The sequence below is a fragment of the Pinus tabuliformis genome, chromosome J (assembly GCF_031772625.1).
Source record: "Pinus tabuliformis cultivar Carrire ecotype Pingquan chromosome J, CPIR1, whole genome shotgun sequence".
NCBI lineage: Eukaryota > Viridiplantae > Streptophyta > Pinopsida > Pinales > Pinaceae > Pinus > Pinus tabuliformis.
In genome coordinates this window covers 1615289249-1615307840 of record NC_142295.1, presented here as the reverse complement: position 1 = coordinate 1615307840, position 18592 = coordinate 1615289249, and the positions used below count along the sequence as shown (strand labels likewise).

General features: G+C 37.2%; 1 protein-coding gene across 1 annotated transcript in view; it reads right to left on the bottom strand.

The window, feature by feature from the left end:
• The window catches only part of LOC149233671 (uncharacterized), a 271897-nt gene that overhangs the window by 107850 nt on the left and 145455 nt on the right, over positions 1 to 18592 (bottom strand). The window contains exons 7-8 of the mRNA XM_089382256.1: positions 8174 to 8262; positions 5880 to 5991 (exon numbers count right to left, since the gene is read on the bottom strand). Coding sequence (XP_089238382.1) covers positions 5880 to 5991; positions 8174 to 8262 — 201 coding nt within the window. The remainder of the gene's footprint in view (positions 1 to 5879; positions 5992 to 8173; positions 8263 to 18592) is intronic.

Below are 18592 nucleotides of genomic sequence, written 5' to 3'. Positions count from 1 at the left end.
AAAAGCTATTGAACAAATAGGGCCTAACAGGGTGGTGCAAGTTATCACGGATAATGCACCAGTTTGCAAAGCTGCAGGTTTAATTATTGAGGGGAGGTATGACCACATCTTTTGGACACCATGCATTGTCCATAATCTGAATCTGACCTTAGAGGAGATCGACAACAAAGCTTCCTGGATAAAGGAACTCACAGGGGAAGCAAGGGAGATTGTCAAATTCATCACCAACCAGCACCAATCTCAAGCCATATTTCGAGAGTACTCCAAATTGGAGTTGTTAAAAGTTGCTAAGACAAGATATGCTTCAAACTTCCTGATGTTGCGCCGCCTTGTTGAGGTTAAGCATGCATTAGTTTCTATCGTGGTGAGTCAACTTTGGATTGAGTGGAGACAAGCAGATTCAGAGCGGGGATCTACGGTGCGTAGATTGTGCCTTGATGAGGATTGGTGAAGCAAGGTAGATTTCTTGCTAAAGTTCACAACCCTTGCATTTGAGCTTCTTCGGAGTGCTGACACTAACTGACATTTCTTAGGAGAGGTATATGATGGCATGGATTCCATGGTTGAGAAAACTATGGAAATCATTTCGCAAGAGTCTCCACAACTTTCGTTTGTTGATGATCAATTTACTGGCTTGGTCAAGAAAATCATTTTTGATAGGTGGAACAATTTCAACACCTCCATTGCACACTTTAGCACACGCTTTGAACCCCAAATTTTATGATGAGGAGCTTATTGCTCAAAGCAATGGGAAGAGGAAGGCACCCCATAAGGATAGAGAGGTGGCTAATGAGGTGAAAAAAGCCCTTATGAGAATGTTTCCTTCTCATCTACACAGGGAGGTAAAGGAGGAATTTGCCAATTTTGCTGCAGGAATGGATGATTATGCAGATATATCAGCTTTGGAGGAGAGAAGCACCATGAATCCAGTTAGGTGGTGGATTTGTCATGGAGCAAATGATGTACATTTGTAAAACCTTGCCATTTGTATTCTTTCACAAGTGGCAAGCTCTTCATCAGCAAAAAGGAATTGGAGCACTTATGGTTTTATTCATTCCGTGAAGCACAATAAGTTGGGCTCACAGAAGGCAGAGGATCTTGTTTATGTGCACTCCAACCTTCGCCTTACATCTCGTAGGGTTCTAGAATACAATAGCGGTCCTTCTAAAGAATGGGATGTGGATGCAGAAAATCTTGCTTTGGATCTCTCTCTTGCTACCCTGAATATTGAGGCCAAGTCTGGAAGTGGAATTGGCGCATCATCTTCTTCAGCAACACCATCCACTATTGAGCATTGTACTGCTTCTATTTTTGATGAGAATTGTTATTCTTGCAGCCTTATAGTCTTTATTGTACTTGCAGCCTCATATATTAATATAAATAAACGTTGATTTTTGAGATTTGGATATATAATAAAGGTTGCTTTTGGATATTCTGATATTTTTATTTTCATTATGTGATCATTCATGAGTAAATGTTCTGTAAATTTAATCTTAATGTTTAAATGTAATAAATTATAATGTATCTTTTATGCTTTATGATTTCACATATATATATAGATATATATTCGTGTTTCCCCGTTTCCAAAATTTGGGGAGGTCACGTTTCGTACCCATTCCCATTTCGGAAACTCGTACCTGTTTCCGCGTTTCGTGCAACCTTGCCATTCTTACATGCACCTCCCTAAATATGGCCAATCATGCATGTTCATAGATAGCTTATGTATATCTCTTTGTTAAATACCTAGTTGTCTTTTTACCTCCTCTAGCTTCTTTCGTTCAGCACTGTCTTGACAGTTGCTTTCACATTCCCACATTGTATTTACACTAGATGCATCTTTTAGTCCCTTTAACCTACTTTTGTGGTCACTTGTTTGACATTAGTAAAATTATCTTGTCATATTCCTATCATGTAAAACCATAGTTTTAAAACCAGGTCTGTCCGAATCAGATTTGGCCTAGTTGACCAAGCAATACCCCTGCTCAGGCTAGCTTGGTAGAAAAAACGGTCAAGCGAACAGTTGTTATAAATATAATTCATATAAAAATAATAAATATAAATATAATAATAATTAATTAACTAATGGTTAGTTAGTTAGTAATGAAGAGGCATGTCTTAAAGACATGACCATTCATGAAAGGTCACTTGCCTAAGGTATATAAGCAAGCCCTCATTCTCATTTGTAATATCTCATATCTTACGACAGATTCAATATACAATAATCAATATTCAATTACATGTCTTACAATGGACATTTATGTCTTTGAAGTATTTTAAAAAAATTCGTTGCATATATGACTTTTGGTCGTTACATTGGTATCAGAGTTGTTCGATCCTCTGGACGCTCAACCGCTGAAGAGAACCAATCTGATCCGGCCTTTGGCCATTAATCCTTCGTCAACCTTGTTGTCGTCACAATTGATGCATTTTGCTACACAAAGTTGTAGTTTATTTGTTTCGTCAGTTTCGTCATTCAGGGCTTTTACCATTAAACAAAAACATAAAAAAAAAAAGATAATCGAAGAAAAAAAAGTACATATAAAGATTTAAAAAAAAAAAAAGAGAGAGAGAAAAATCATATAAAAAAATATACTATTAAAAAAAATAGTCTGATGTAATTTAAAAATTGATATATATATATATATATATATATATATATATATATATATATATATATATAAAGGTTCTACATTATTGATAAAAAGTGCATGATAAAGTTAAGAGGGAATCTTTCCAAAAATCTTTAAAACTATATGTAAGAGAAGGAAAAGTAGATAAGATTATCTTGATTCTTTATTAATTGGTTTACAAGGTCATGGTTTTAGCAACCCATGGTAATTGCTCATGGTATTTTCAAGGCAAAAGGAATACAAAATCCCTTTATGTGAATGGTAAGTTTTACTTTTTACATTGAGAAAATTAACTGAGTCAAGGGCACCTAAGTGGACATATATTTTATATTATACCCCAAAGAGGTGAATACCCATGTTTCACTAGGGTTGTAACTTTTCAAAAAGAACAAAAGAAAAAAATATTATAAGTATATATAGAAAAAAAAGGTTTATAAAAATAAATAAAACAAAACAAAGTTAAAAAATATATATATATAAAAAAAAAAAGACAGTTTAAGAAAAAAAGGAATATTATAATTTTATTTTTGAAAAAATATTATTATAGAAGTTAAAAGACAAATTGAAGTACAAAGTGCAAGGGATTATATTAAAAATCGTGGCTACATAAAAGATTACAAGGTTACATTGGTGGAGTCAATCATTGAAGAGAAAAGAATGAAGTCTAATTCAAAAATGATGGAAGGAAGATTCTCTTGTAAACATGGCATGATCCCATGTTATAGATTATGTACATTAAAAGACATATCATTATCAACAAGAATTATCATGAAAATTACATTAATGTTAATTTAGCAAATCAATTATTAATTTCAGGATCAGATATAATCGAGAATAAAGAAGCCTCTTATTTCGATGTCGAATACAAAATTAAAAACTTGCAAGTAATAATTGATGAATATGAGTATGTATCTCAATTTGGTGTAGCAACTATACATAGAAAGGAGATTTACATAATTTTTTGATAACTTTGTTTAAAAAATTGGGTACTTTTTTTTAAACATTGAAAATAAAAATTGATGTTCCCTTATAAGAAGAAGATGATCACATTCCAAGACATGACCATAAAGTCAGAATCAACAACACGCTCATCACAAAACCTTAAGGAGATTTTGAAATTGGTGTTCCAAGAGATCCAATCAGAAAAACAAAAGGAGCTTGAAGAAGTCATCTCTAGTAAAGACAGAAATTTCGCGCCTCAAAGAGCACAATGAAAAACTACTCGAACAAGTCAAGAAAGCTAAAGCCACAAAGAAGGAACTCAAGAAGCGCTTATCAGAACAAGAAGAGGAAAATTCATGTTTAAAGAACCTTAATCAAACACTATTAAAACAAATCGAAAGTTTACAAGATGAGGAGAATACTAAACATAAAGCCAACAATCCAGAAAGCGAAGAGCTTTTACGTCTAAGGAATCATAACCAAGCCCTATTTACACAAATAAAGAAACTTAAAAGTGACAAGAAGTCACTAAATGACAAGTTAGAACGACTTACACAAGAAGAAGTATCGAAGCCTTCAGTCCAAGTTGAAGATAAAGGAACAAATACCGATCCCATCAATATCATAACTCAAAAAGATGAGAAACCAATAGAAGTTAAAACTTATGCAGATGTTGCAATTCAAACAATGGAAATTTCAAGTGATGATTCTGTAGCCAACTCTACAACAACATCGCCTGAAGGAAATCAAGAAAGAACCACTAACATGATAAGGGAAAGTCCAACCAAAAGAACTATTTATTGACATCTGAATCACAAGAACAGACTTTCCAATCAATCTACGTACCAGTATCACTTAGAACATAAACAACAAATCTATGTTCCCAAAAATACTGAAGTTTGCAGAATCCAGTCCTACGATAACTATTCATCACAAATTTCAATAGATCAAAAGATTCCACAAAAGATTAATCTAGGATGGTCCAATCTGTTCTCAATACGACAATTTAGTCTATCACTCAGAGCATCATATCATGTTGTATCAACGAAGATGAAAGTTCAGAGACGAGAAAATATACTCAGTAAAGTTTGAGGACAAAGCTTCTCGAAGAGAGAGGCAATGTTATGAATATAATTTATATAAAAATAATAAATATAAATATAATAATAATAATTAATAATTAAATAACTAATGGTTAGTTAGTTAGTAATGAAGAGGAATGTCTTAAAGACATGACCATTCATGAAAGGGCACCTGCCTAGGGTATATATGCATGTCCTCATTCTCATTTGTAATATCTCATATCTTACAACAATTTCAATATATAGTTACATGTTTTACAATGGACATTTATGTCTTATTTTAAAGATTTTCGTTGCGTATACGACTTATGGTTGTTACACCGGTCCGTTACCGAACCGACCAAGCTTGTCATAAACCAGACAGCCTAGGCCGCAGGGTAAAAGGGCAGTAAAGTGGACTTCAAAGTGAGTTTTTTTTTTTTGTGTTTCTTTTCTAAGTGCCTCTACCCCTCCCCCAAGCCAATAAAAGTGACCCAACCCCCTCACATTTCCTCACAGCTACCTCATTGCATTTGTGTGAGCATTTGTGAGGTGTTTGTGAAGAGTTGGAGTTGGTTTTCTCACCACTATTAATGCTACTACTTCTACAATTGCAGTTGGAGATCTTTATGAAGAGGAGGAGCCATGGGTTTCCCCATCTAACTCTGATTCAGAGTATGAGATAGATGTCGTTGGCTTCTCTAGCAGTGGTGACAGGTGATCTTTGCTGTAGAGGCAATTTAGAGCATCCTTGGTTATGTGTTTTTTTTCTGATCTCTACATATTACATGTATTGGACAGTGCACTGGGTGCCATTTTGATATAATAGATATATTCATTAGCATACTTTGATCATATGTTTTCTTCTCTCTATATTCTAATGCTTTGAGTTTGGAAACATGAATGAAAATCTTTAATAATATGTTTTTTCATAAATAAATAACTATTTAATGTATTTTTTACAAAGACCGAGTCATTGAAATCAACTAGGCCGAGTCGATACCGAGTCGGAGTTGACCCTCAGTAGGTTCCGAATCCGAGTCCGAGTTTTAAAACTATGCGTAAAACAGGATAGCAATCTTTAACTCCATTATAGCTGAATATGTTGCAAAGGAGCTCAAAGAGATATTCATTGTCTTTTGATTAAAAAACAGTATAATGATAGATGATACAAATCATAACCAAAACATTTTTACAGAAATAACACTATTTAACTTAAGGGAGGAGAAAGGAAACAAACACTTACTTTTATTGGGTCTTGTAAATCTTTGAAAGCTTGGTTCAATATTGTAAAAGCTTGGTGTGCTTGAGGATGAGAACATTTATCAGGATGTACTAAAAGAGACAGTTTCCAATACCTGTCACTCAAGAACAAAATATCTTTAGAATGCCGAAACATTAAGACAGGTGTAGTCAGGCTTTCAATGTCCATATGTAACCATTTGATCAACATAAAAAAAATCTAGAGTCATAAAAGATGAGCTAATGGGGCTCCATTCATAGCGTTGTTTTCATTCTCTCATGTTTCAAGAGTCAAAACACTTACCTGAAATGTAATAAATTAATTTCCAAGGTCCATAAAACATAAATGAAAAATAAAACTCATCAAAAACATGTCCCACAACCCAGATATACCATGAATGGCCCCTAACAGATAGAGCAGTGGTTTTTAAATTTCTTAAATCACATTATTTAATGAGTGCAGGAAGAAGCAGGCCTTCATATACCAATGAGCAACTCTAGACAACTGGTATTTACCTGGTATTCAACTATAACCCTCTATACCTCTTGCATTGTGACCTCAAACAATGACTTTAGATCGTGTTCCTCCTTTCACTTGTCCCTCTTGCTTATAGTAAGACAAGACTTGCCGAATATGGCAAAGAATCTTAGAGATAAATATGGAATGCTAAAATTCAACTAAAACCTTTTATACCTCTTGCATTGTGACCTCAAACTATGACTCTAGAGTGTGTTCCTCCTCTAAACTCACTCTTGTTCATAGCAGGACAAGACTTGTCGAGGATAGCAAAGAATCCTAGAGAGAAAGGCCAAGAAGGCATGAAACATGCATTTGCACTTACTCAAATTGGACTTTTCTTTGAAAGGAGTGTGTGGCAGAAAAAACATGCATTTCGTTAGATTATCAAAAGTTAAAAAAATTAAAACCATAAAATATTTTTTGAATCCAAGCACTAGAGTTTCAATGCTCAAGGTCGTGTAAACAAGAAAAAGGCAAGATAAAACTATAATCTGACCATGTTATTCTTGTATAGAGTCATACAACACCATTTTAAGGAGAGAAGATGTAGGTCATCCAAAAATAATATGTACTAGCGGTTAAACATGGCATTTGGTCACTAGACATATTACGACCAAAGTTCACTATTATTATAATCCAGGTTCTAATTCCAATCCGGCCGAATAAAGTTTGTTCAGAAACATAGGTATAGTAACTCGAAAACCAATTCTACAATGATCAAAGAACAAAAAAAATAGTTTCCCATCATTCATTTTATGCTTCTATACAGACATACATTTGTCCCATACTTTAAAATGCCTTTTCGTTGGAGTTTTGCATGGCTAAAATTGTTCTAACAAACATAACAAGTATCATTCATGTCATTCTCATTGTTCATGGAAAAAGATCTCTCCTTCCTCAAAAATTACTAAGATTATTTAATCATATAGATGGAAATACATATTTTTTTTGGAGGACTGCAAACTCCCTTTCACTAATTGGTTGATGTAGTTGATGTATTATTGGTTAATGTAAATGGCATTATGGAACAGCAATCCAACCTAGAAATCACCCTTTGATAATCCTATTTACACTTGTGATAAGTTTCTTTTTATCATAAAGAGGCCCTATGGTATGCTGTCTGCACCCGGCATTATGGGGTTAATATCCAACTATTAAAGCAGCAACTCGATTAATTACATGCAAAACCCAATTAGGCAAAGACTTGAGCCTTGGACCAAGTAATAATTTCTCTTACTAAATACATTTGAAAGAAATTTTGAAATAGGCCAAGCTGCTTCTTTCTAGGAAATATAACTTGTCCAATATAAACGTCCCTTTTAAGGTAGAATTCTATGGATAAAGCTTATGTTTATGTTAAGAGCTTGTTCAATCTATGATGTGCTCCTGGGTCCATTATTGGATCATTGTCTTAAAATTATATTCTACTAGATCAGATGTCATAAGAATCGAGCTAGTGCATAATTATCTGGGTTTAGACATATCCAAAGATGAATGAGAAATAAAAAGGGTTCACTGCATTTTGAGTAAGACACCAATAGGCATAGGCAGCAATTTGGTGACCTGTAAATCTTAGAAAAAAAAACTTTGTGAAGAATTTGGTCTGCTGTGTATAAAACTCCTTTCTTCTTTCCAAATTTTCTGCTATCCTTATTTATACAATTTATGGTCTGGACTAATCTAATGCATTCTTGTTTAGATCACTTATGCATTCAAATTATACAAAGATACTCTGCTAATTGATATCTAAATAATTTAGGAGAAGTTAAAATAATTACCTTTTCTTTGTGCTCTCAGCTGATGCACCTCTATTTAAGCCCAACACATCATATGGATTATTTGCATTAAGAGGAATAATCCTTGTCACCTGGCAGAAGACAATTTTAGTCAAAAAATATAATCACATAAGAAGAGAATCTTGTGAAAACAACAAGAGTACTAGTGAAAAAGATGTTGGCCAGTATGAAAACCCAAACAATTAAAAAGACAATTATTAACATTAGGAGCATATGTTCAAGTTGTCCTAGTAAGCAATTTGTCAAAAGAGAAAAAAGGTCTCATCCAAGAAAATTACATTTCTAACTGTAACTACTATCAGATGTTTCCCCACTGGTCCATGATTGTTACAATCTACAACTAATTCAGGAGCTTGTGCCAAAAGAATTCCAGAGGTTAAGAACATGATTGAGAATTCCCCTGTTCTAGGATAAGAGATTGATCAAAAGAGAAAGGATAGATTCTCTTTCACAAGATGAATCAATACTGTCATGCTCTGAGCAATATCAAATGAAAACCCTGCAAGTGGGTCAAGTCTGAACCCAGAATTCAATCATAAACAGCAACAATAATCAAAGAAAGTGGGAAACATTGACACAAGATATTAAATTGGAAATAAAAGGCATACTGTTATGGAAAGATTGCAAATGATAATGCAATATGTTAAAAAGTTGGATAAGCAATGATAATCCAGAACACTTTGATAACAAAAGAGGTACGGTTATTACTATCTCCATAGAAATCTTTCTGGTAAAATAGATTTTGATGTCTCCTACTCTAGCTATGACTACTGGCATCCATGATTTTGGGTAGTTTCATTTCCACAGTTCTATCTCGATACATATTCTTAGCTAAGGATTATTCATGTAACACTCCCTCCCACCCCCTTGTACTATTTCAGTTGTAGAAAGTGTCAAATTGTCAATGACATCTTAACCCGACCTTCATTGTTTGTCATGAAAATGGGTATATAAAAAAATACTTCTTCTCAAAGATTTAAAATTTTCTGGCAATAAAAAGTTTTCCTCAATCCGAGTCCCAAATCGAAAGTTACACACGAAAGACTTTAGGCCAATTAATGATAGCCACGTCATCGATGGACCGCCACATGGCATCTACATGGTCTTGGGTTCAGTTCAAGTGGCACTACCACATGGACCAACAAATCCACGACTCTGGGGAAAGGTTTAAGCAGGCCCCATGTAGTTGTTGCAATATGTGTGTGTGTGTGTCTCTGTGTGTGTTTGTGTGTCTATGTCTGTGTCTATGTGTCTATGCATCTGTGCGCGTGTATGTATAGATACACTAGCCGCAAGTTTAAAATCTGGGTCCACTACATATATGTATATATTAAACTATACCAGTGGTAGGTTTAAAATTCAATCCACTACACATATATATATATATATATGAATCTATACCAATCGCGGGTTTGGAATCTGAGACCATAGTGGAGCTCGCCCACATCAATTTGTTCAACACGTTGCACACCCAATGGCTCTCTCGACATATCACGCCTCGGGTCAGGGGGTCTTAACTATGCATCGCACTTGTAATAGGTTCGACCTAATCCCCAAGGGTTGCTAACTGGCGAGACCTACCTCATCACTTCACCAAGGGCCAAAGATTTGTGCAACCATCATTCAACTGCACTCGTAAAACGTTCGCCTTGAGCCCAAAGGCCCGCTGACTAGCGAGACCTACCTCATCGCCTCATCGGTGGTCAAGGTTTGTGCAACCATTGTTCAACTACACTCGTAACAAGTTCACCCCAAGAGTGAAGGCCCACTGATGGGTGGGACCTACCTCAACACCTCATTGGAGATCGAGGGTCTATGCAGCCATCGTTCAATTGCAATTGTAACAATTTCACCACGAGCCTGAAGGCCCGCGTCTCGGCAACTTTTACCCATGTGCACATTAAACTGGGGTAATAATAATGGTTGCCAACGTTTATGGAATTTATATGGACATTTAACATGGCTTGAAGGTCAATAATGTAACCCAATACAATTAGATGGCAAACAGTACCATGAGGCCATTTCGACGGCTTAAAAAGGATTGAAGGCCACATGTTGGCACTACAACCATGTACAACAATGTGAGACCTTGGGGAAGCATGGACAGTGAACAACCTCAACCAAATTAGACCGCATGTTTGGTAATTCAAAACAGAGGATTAGCTAAGTGGTTATTTATTCACCCCAGCCGATTTACATAATGTATAGTTACACCAAATATTCGTAAAACATCGAATTTCGGTAGAACATAAATAGACAGTGAATATAATTGCCCAGACATCAATATTGAAACAAGAAGAGCGTGTGGCTTGACAAATTCTCCACAAGGTATATATATCTATATCTATATCTATATCTACATATATAAGGGCTATTTGAGAAGGCCAAACTCAGCAATGTAATTTTATGGGTGAATGTACTCATTCAATAATAGATCACCTGATATTTAACCAAAATTGAAACATGTTAATTCCCACGAGTTAAATACATGTATGCTATCCATGAATTGTCACCCAGTCATTTAAGATCAATATACACTATGACGCAATGGAGGACAGACTACAACATACTACATCTATATGTATAAATTCTAGACAATGAAAGAGAAAATATGAGAATTTACAAGCAATTTCTTCCATACATCAATAGTCAGAATACATGAAATATCAACCACTTCGTAAAAAACTTATAGACTCGAGGGCATCCAACCAATGCTTAATTGAAGAGCAGGTTTTGAACGATATGGATTTTGATCTAGATTGGATCATTATATTGTTTGTCATCCATCTCGATGCATTCAAAGTGGAAAAAGTGGAGGAATCATCTCACAGGACAGTTTTTTTCAGCGAGACCCAGTTTGGCAAAATAGAGTTTGAAACCTTTCGAGAGCGTTTTGAGGCATCAAATGATGTTTTCTGGAGACAAGACTTTGTCGCTTTAGCACTGCACCTTTCCATGTTATTCTAAACACAAAGACCTTTCAAACAGCACAAGAATCGTGCCAATCGTAGTCTCTACGTGAAAGTTATGCCACTCAGAAGTTGACCTTTGTTTTGGCCACCATAATTCAAGAGGATGCCATGTCAGCCCCCATTATTCATGGAAACTGGCCGAGTCACGTGATTATGATGTAGAAAGACTCTAAAAGAGTTAATATTGTAATTCGGGTTCAGAGTTGAGGTAGTCAAACCTAACCACTAGTAGGTTTTTAGGTTGTGTTATAACTGGGCAACTAGGAGGAAAAGGGATTCCATTCTTTCAAGAGAATTTGTTCCATAGTTGAACAAAACTAGCCAAGAGGGATAGGAGGTAGAGCACACAAAGAGGATTTGTGCAATGTATCAGCCCAAGGACAACAGGCCATATTTCTCTGTACTTGCATATTCTCATTCAGAAAAATAGAGTGGAGCGACCTCACCTTCCAGCTGGAATTTTCTCCAGAAAGGGTTTCCCAAAGCATACCTTGTGTCAAATATGTGTGTCAGCTTTTATGTTAAGATTGGCAACTAGGGCCAAACTCCACCTTGGACAGCTCATATGATGGAGATGATATTTTTATTGGATTCCTCTTTCCGAGAGGCGCAAGATTGATCTAAAGATCATCTCAGTTTGACAAGTAGAAATGGAATTATGAATTTATTTCTTCTATGGACAAATTGTCAAGGTCAGCCAAAAGTCTAATGTAGGCTAATGAAGCCCAACAGACGTGTCTCTTCACCCTCAACATTGTGTATAAATAGAAGACGCCTTTTCCTCATTTGGACATTCACAACTCAACATTCCATTCTCTCTCTTCATTTGATTGGGTTGTACAAATCACAGGCAACCTATTCTTCTCCACACGTGCGAAGGTTTGACTGGGCATTTCTATTCTCTGCATTGACCGAGTTGCAGCCAGCTTTGACCAGCGTTGACTAGGCATTGTTTGACTTCATTTGACTGCAATTTTTGTTGGAGAATCTCTGTTTGGGTAGGGCGCATATTTTGGCATAGATAACAAGATTTTCTGGGCAGGTTGACCAGCGTCGACTTGCCTTGACCAACTTTGACTGAGAATTTCAGAACTATTTTGGGCTTATTTGGACTGTGGAGGCCGAGTTGACTGGGTTTGACTGAGGTGATTTGGAGGAGACTTTCTGCTAGTTTGACCAACGTTCAGTTTCTGGTTAGAGCATCCTACTGCAGTTTGACTGGATTGTTTTACAATGATTGGGCAAGTAAATTTTGTATGATGTACTCTCTCTACTGAACTTTTGAAGAATAATAGGAAGATCTGATTAAAGGGTTTTCCCCACATTGGGGTTTTTCCGTGGCATCCGCCAAATATCCGGTCCTCTTGTCTTGCCTTGTCTTCTGCTTATTGTTTATGTTTTATCTGCATTTACTATCAATGTTAATGTGATTGCTAATATGGAAATTGATATTGGGCTAATAAGAAAAATTGAAGTAAATTACTCTAAAGCACAGGGCATACCATTGTTATCTAAAATTAACATGGTATCAGAGCTGAGGTGAAGACAAAGCCCAAGCAAGAGTGAGAAAAGAAATCACGAGATTTGTTGGACAAGGACAAGATTCAATGGCCTCCTTATCTTACTTCAAATCTGATGACAAGCTCAATGATAAGTCTGATTATCATGCATGGAAGATGTCTCTTGACTTGACTTTGGAAAAGCATGATCTTATGGGCTATGTGCAGGGAAAGATTGTTGAACCTCCTTCAAATGCATCAGCTGCCGCTAAAAAAAAGTACAAGAAAGGCGGAGTCAAAGCTAAGAAGATCATCAAGGATTCTATTCATACGCATTTCGTTGCTTACATCTCCGATTTGGGCACATCTAAGGAGATGTATGACAAGTCAGTTAGCATGTTCAAAGCTAGAAATTCAAACCAAGTCCTCTTTCTCGAGAACAAGTTGAAGGACAAAAAGAAGGGAAGAGGAGAAGATATCCAATCCTACTTCATGAGGATCTCCGAAATAAAAAATGATCTTCTATCAATTGGAGAAGTTAATGTTGATAGGGAGCACACTCTCATTGCCCTTGGAGGTCTCCCTCGTGAATGGGATGTGTTCAACACTACTATCCTCAACAATGACCAGATTATAGGTTTTGATGAATTGTTGACTACATGTACTGAAGAAGAAACAAGGATAATAGAAAGAGACATGCCTTCAAATAGGAATGATCCTATTACATCCTCCGCTCATGCTAAAAAGAAGAACAATGCAAGTTCAAAGAAGCAATGTCAAAGAAGACCGGGATTCAAAGATGGAAGAAAGGGTAGATGCTTCATTTGTAACAGGTTTGGCCACTATGCTAGGGAGTGTCTTAATAAAAGGGATACACCTCAGGATGATGACAACAGCAACTGCAACAATTTCAGGGGCAACAACAATCAAAGGAATGGCAGGTTCAACAACAAAGGAAAAAGGAATGCTCCCGCTAGTCAACATGGAAATGGTCGACCTCACAAAAGATCAAGAAACTCCATGTATGATGAATCTAATGTTATAGATAACAAGCAAAATGAATTTTATCCCATATCTGCCCTCTCGAGTGCTTCTCCTCCAGATACCTTGTGAAATTGGTTGATTGATAGTGGTGCCTCAAGGCACTTCACTGGGTATAAGGAAGTCTTTCAAATCTGATAGAAAATGATACAAATTTGGAAATCATTCTTCAAGACAATGCCACCTATCCCATGAAAGGAGTTGGGAATGTTACTCTTCAATTGAATCAAGGTAACATCATTCATATAAAAGAAGTACTATATGTACCAAATCTAAAGAAGAACCTGGTATTTATCTCGGCAATGGAGGACAAAGGATTCAAGGTGGCATTCATTGATGGAAAGGTACATCTTTGGAAAAGAAAATTCAAAGAAGCATTTACTCTTGGATTTAAGGTTGACAGTCTATATCAAAGTTGGAGGAAGTCCACTGGGAGCTATGTCTTGCGACACATCTCTTCAATCTAAATTATGGCACCGAAGATTTGCTCATCTTCATTTTAAAGCCCTACCCGATGTAAGGAAGACAGTGATAGGTATGCCCGGATTTAAAGTAGAAAATGAAGGTGTTTGTTAGGGTTGTGCCAAAAGAAAACATACAAGGGGACCATTCCCCTCAAGTGATAGCAAGACTACCGATATTTTGCAATTGGTTCGTTCTAATCTATTTGGTAGGTTGCCCGTGACATCTTTGGGAGGATATTTATAGTATGCTATTTTTGTGGATGACTTCTCTCGCAAAACTTGGATTTATTTCTTGAAGAAGAAGAACGAAGTGTTCACATTGTTCCGCTTTTTCAAAGCCTTAGTTGAAAATCAAACAGGGAAGAAGATCAAAATATTAAGGACCAATAATGGAACCGAATATGAATCAAATGAGTTCAATGACTATTACCGCATATACTCCTCAGCAAAATGGAGTTGCTGAAAGAAACAATCGTTCCATTATAGAAGCCACTCGTGCCATGCTTCATGATCAAGGCCTTCTGAAATTCCTATGGGAAGAAGCTGCCAACACTATCGTGTATGTTCAAAATAGATGCCCTCATCAAGCATTCGACTCCAAAACTACCGAAGAAGTTTTCACCGGTAAGAAACCTGATGTTTCTCATTTTAGAATTTTTGGTAGCCCCATGTATTTTCATGTGCCAAAAGAAAAGAGAAGCAAATTGTATGCATCTGGGAGGAAAGGAACATTTGTGGACTATAGTGAAACTTCAAAAGCATATAGAATCTATGTGCCTGGTCAAGAGAAGTGGAAATAAGTCATGATGTCACCTTCGATGAAGATGTTGCCCTTGAGAAAATTAGGAACCTTCTTATTCCAAGGAAGAACAAAGAAGCAAATACAAGAAAACAGGGAGAACCGCAGGATGAGACAATGCCCGATGCTAAAGGAGCGATGGATCCCATTGATCCACCACCTCATGAGCCCTCCTCCTCAAAAAGGAGACCCTCATGGCCTAGAGACACTCTCGAAGATGCCGAGAGACATATTGCACCAAGGGGGACATTTCGTGAAAGTAAGAAGCCGAATAGGTACCAAGGGTACTTTGCTGCCATGAGCTCCATTGTTCAAACTGAGCCTTGTATATTCGAAGAAGTTGTGAAGCACCAAGTTTGGAAGGATGCTATGAACGAAGAATATGAGTCAATTATGAAGAATGATGTTTGGGTTATGGTCCCTAAACCCAAGGACAAATTTGTTGTCACCTCAAAATGGTTCTACAAGATCAAGCATGAAGCTGATGGAAGTGTTGAAAAGTTCAAGGCCAGGTTTGTTGCTCAAGGCTTCTCTCAAAAGAAGATGTGGACTACGATGAGATATTTGCACCAGTTGTTCGATCATTGCCCTTGTTGCCTCTCAAGGATGGAATTTACATCAAATGGATGTCAAGACCGCCTTCTTGCATGGTTCACTTAAGGAGGAAGTCTATGTAGAACAACCCGAGCGAGGGATTCGAAGTTCAAGATCGAAAGACACATGTATGCAGGTTGAAGAAAGCCCTCTATGGGTTGAAGCAAGCTCCCCGGGCTTGGTATGAGAGGATCAACATCTGTCTGATGAAGTTGGGTTTTACAACAAGTGAAGTTGATTCGAACCTTTATTTCAAGGTTGAAAATGATAGACCTCTCATCTTGGTACTTTATGTGGACGATCTCTTTCTGACAGGTGTGCACCTTCTTATTTATCAATGCAAGAGGGAGTTGGCTTCCGAAATTGAGATGAAGGACCTAGGATTGATGCATTATTTCCTAGGCTTGGAGGTCTAGCAAAAGCCAGGTGAGATTTTCCTTTCCCAAGGAAAATACATTGTGAAGCTACTTGAAAGATTTGGGATGGTGAATTGTAAGTCTCTGACTACTCCGATGGAACTTAACTTAAAGAAGTTATGTGGAAGTGTTGTTGGGCCCGATTTGGGAAATCCTTTTGAGTATTGTCAACTCGTGGGGACCCTGATGTTCTTGGTGAACTCCCGTCGAGACATATGCTTTGCAGTGAATACATTGAGTCAATTTATGGTCAAGCCTCATCACATACATTGAATTGTTGCCAAGAATCCCTTGAGATATCTCCGGGGCACAATCACCTATGGACTAAGATACAATGTTGGGAATTTGAGGCTCCATGGTTATTTTAACGCTGATTGGGCTAACAGTGTGGTGGATCGTAAGAGCACATAGGGATGTTGCTTCTCACTAGGTTCTGCTTAGATATCCTGGATGAGCAAGAAGTAGCAATTGGTTTCTTTGAGCACCGTCGAGGCCGAATATATTGCTGCTAGTATGGCCTCCTATGAAGCTGTTTGGTTGAGGAAGCTCTTTAGTGAGCTATTTAGACATGTGCTAGATACCAACATGATCTATTGTGACAACCAAAGTGGGATTCGTCTTTCTGAGAATCTCGTGTTTCATGACCACTCCAAGCATATTGATATCAAGTACCACTTTATCTAGGATACTGTACAAGGAGGAGCAATAAGGCTCCATCACATTGGGATTGATGAACAGGTCGCAAATATTCTTACAAAACCCCTCGAGAAGGGCAAATTCTTAGCCATTCATGAACAACTTGGAGTCGTGGAGAGACTCTCTTATGAGGGTCTCGTTTGAGTTGGATATTGAGCTTTGGGAGCTCCAAGGAGCTTGGGGTACTTCTTGGAGCTATGAGCGACCATAGGGTGAGTGGTTCATCTTCCCCTGGTGGTGCGTTGTGTACAGGGTGAGTGGTTCACCTTCCCGTGTGATACCCCATGATGGTTGATATATGTATAGGATGAGTGGTTCACCTTCTCTTGCCGATACATCCTACCCATGCAATCTGGGACTCATGGGAAGTACCTCTCATCTGGCCAATGAGTTGGGAAATGAGGATAGGAACCATAGTACTACCGATGGACGCATCGTGTACTACTGTACTCCCTATGCTAGGATGTTTGATATTGAACTGGGATCAATGGAGAGTAGTATGATACACTCTCAATCATTTCTTCTTCATTATTTCTTCATAGTTCAGCAGAGCAGGGATTATAGAGATGGTACAAATTGACAGATGGTTTGGCAGGTGGAGTTTTCCCTAGTTGAGAGGGAGTGTTAAAATTGGAAACTAGGGCCAAACTCCACCTTGGACAGCTCATATGATGGAGATGATATTTTTATTGGATTTCTCTTTCCGAGACGTGCAAGATTGATCTAAAGATCATCTAATTCTGACAAGTAGAAATGGAATTATGAATTTATTTCTTCTATGGACAAATTGTCAAGGTCGGCCAGAAGTCTAATGTAGGTTCATGAAGCCCAACAGACGTGTCTCTTCACCCTCAACGTTGTGTATAAATAGAAGAGGCCTTTTCCTCATTTGGACATTCACAACTCAACATTCCATTCTCTCTCTTCATCTGATTGGGTCTTACAAATCACAGGCAACGTATTCTTCTTTGCGTTCACTGAGTTGCAGCCAGCTTTGACCAGCGTTGACCGAGCATTGTTCGACTTCATTTGATTGCGATTTTTGTGGGAGAATATCTGTTTGGGCAAGCCACATATTCTAGCACAAATACCGAGATTTTCTAGGCAGGTTGACTAGTGTTGACAGCAGCATTGACCTGCTTTGACCGATTTTGATTGAGAATTTCAAGACTGTTTTGGGCTGATTTGGATTGTCTTTGGAGGCCGAGTTAACAGGGTTTGACCGAGCTGATTTGGAGGAGACTTTCTACTAGTTTGACCAACGTTGACTTTTTGGTTAGGGCATCCTGTTGACCGCAGTTTGGCTGGACTATTCTACAGTCATTAGGCAAGTAAATTTTGTATGATGTGCTCTCTCTCTTTCTCTACTGAACTTTTGAAGAATAATAAGAAGATTTGATCAAAGGGTTTTCCCCACATTGGGGTTTTTCCCTGGCATCCGCCAAATATTGTGTCCTCTTGTCTTGGCTTGTCTTTTGCTTATTGTTTATGTTCTATCTGCATTTACTATCAATGTTAATGTGATTTCTAATCTAGAAATTGATATTGGGCTAATAACAAAAATTGAAGTAACTTGCTCTAAAGCATATAGAACATACCATTGTTATCTAAAATTAACATTTTATTTTGTCGTTTTTTATTTTCTACATAATTTTAATTCGCATGCATGCACCATTAATAGTAAATCTGATTAAAACTATAATAGTGTAAAATTTAAGAATTTAAATATAATTTTATCAGATTTGTTGTGAAGAACTGTCTAGTGGAATATCCACGGTAGTTTACGGATCATATTGGTATCAGAGCAATTTTCTTTGGGAATATTGTGGAGATTTGCAAGGGATCTAGATCGATTGGGCCAAAAGTCTTAAAACCCTAATCATGGCCGACAAATCTATGAATAACCTTTGTGATCCTGTA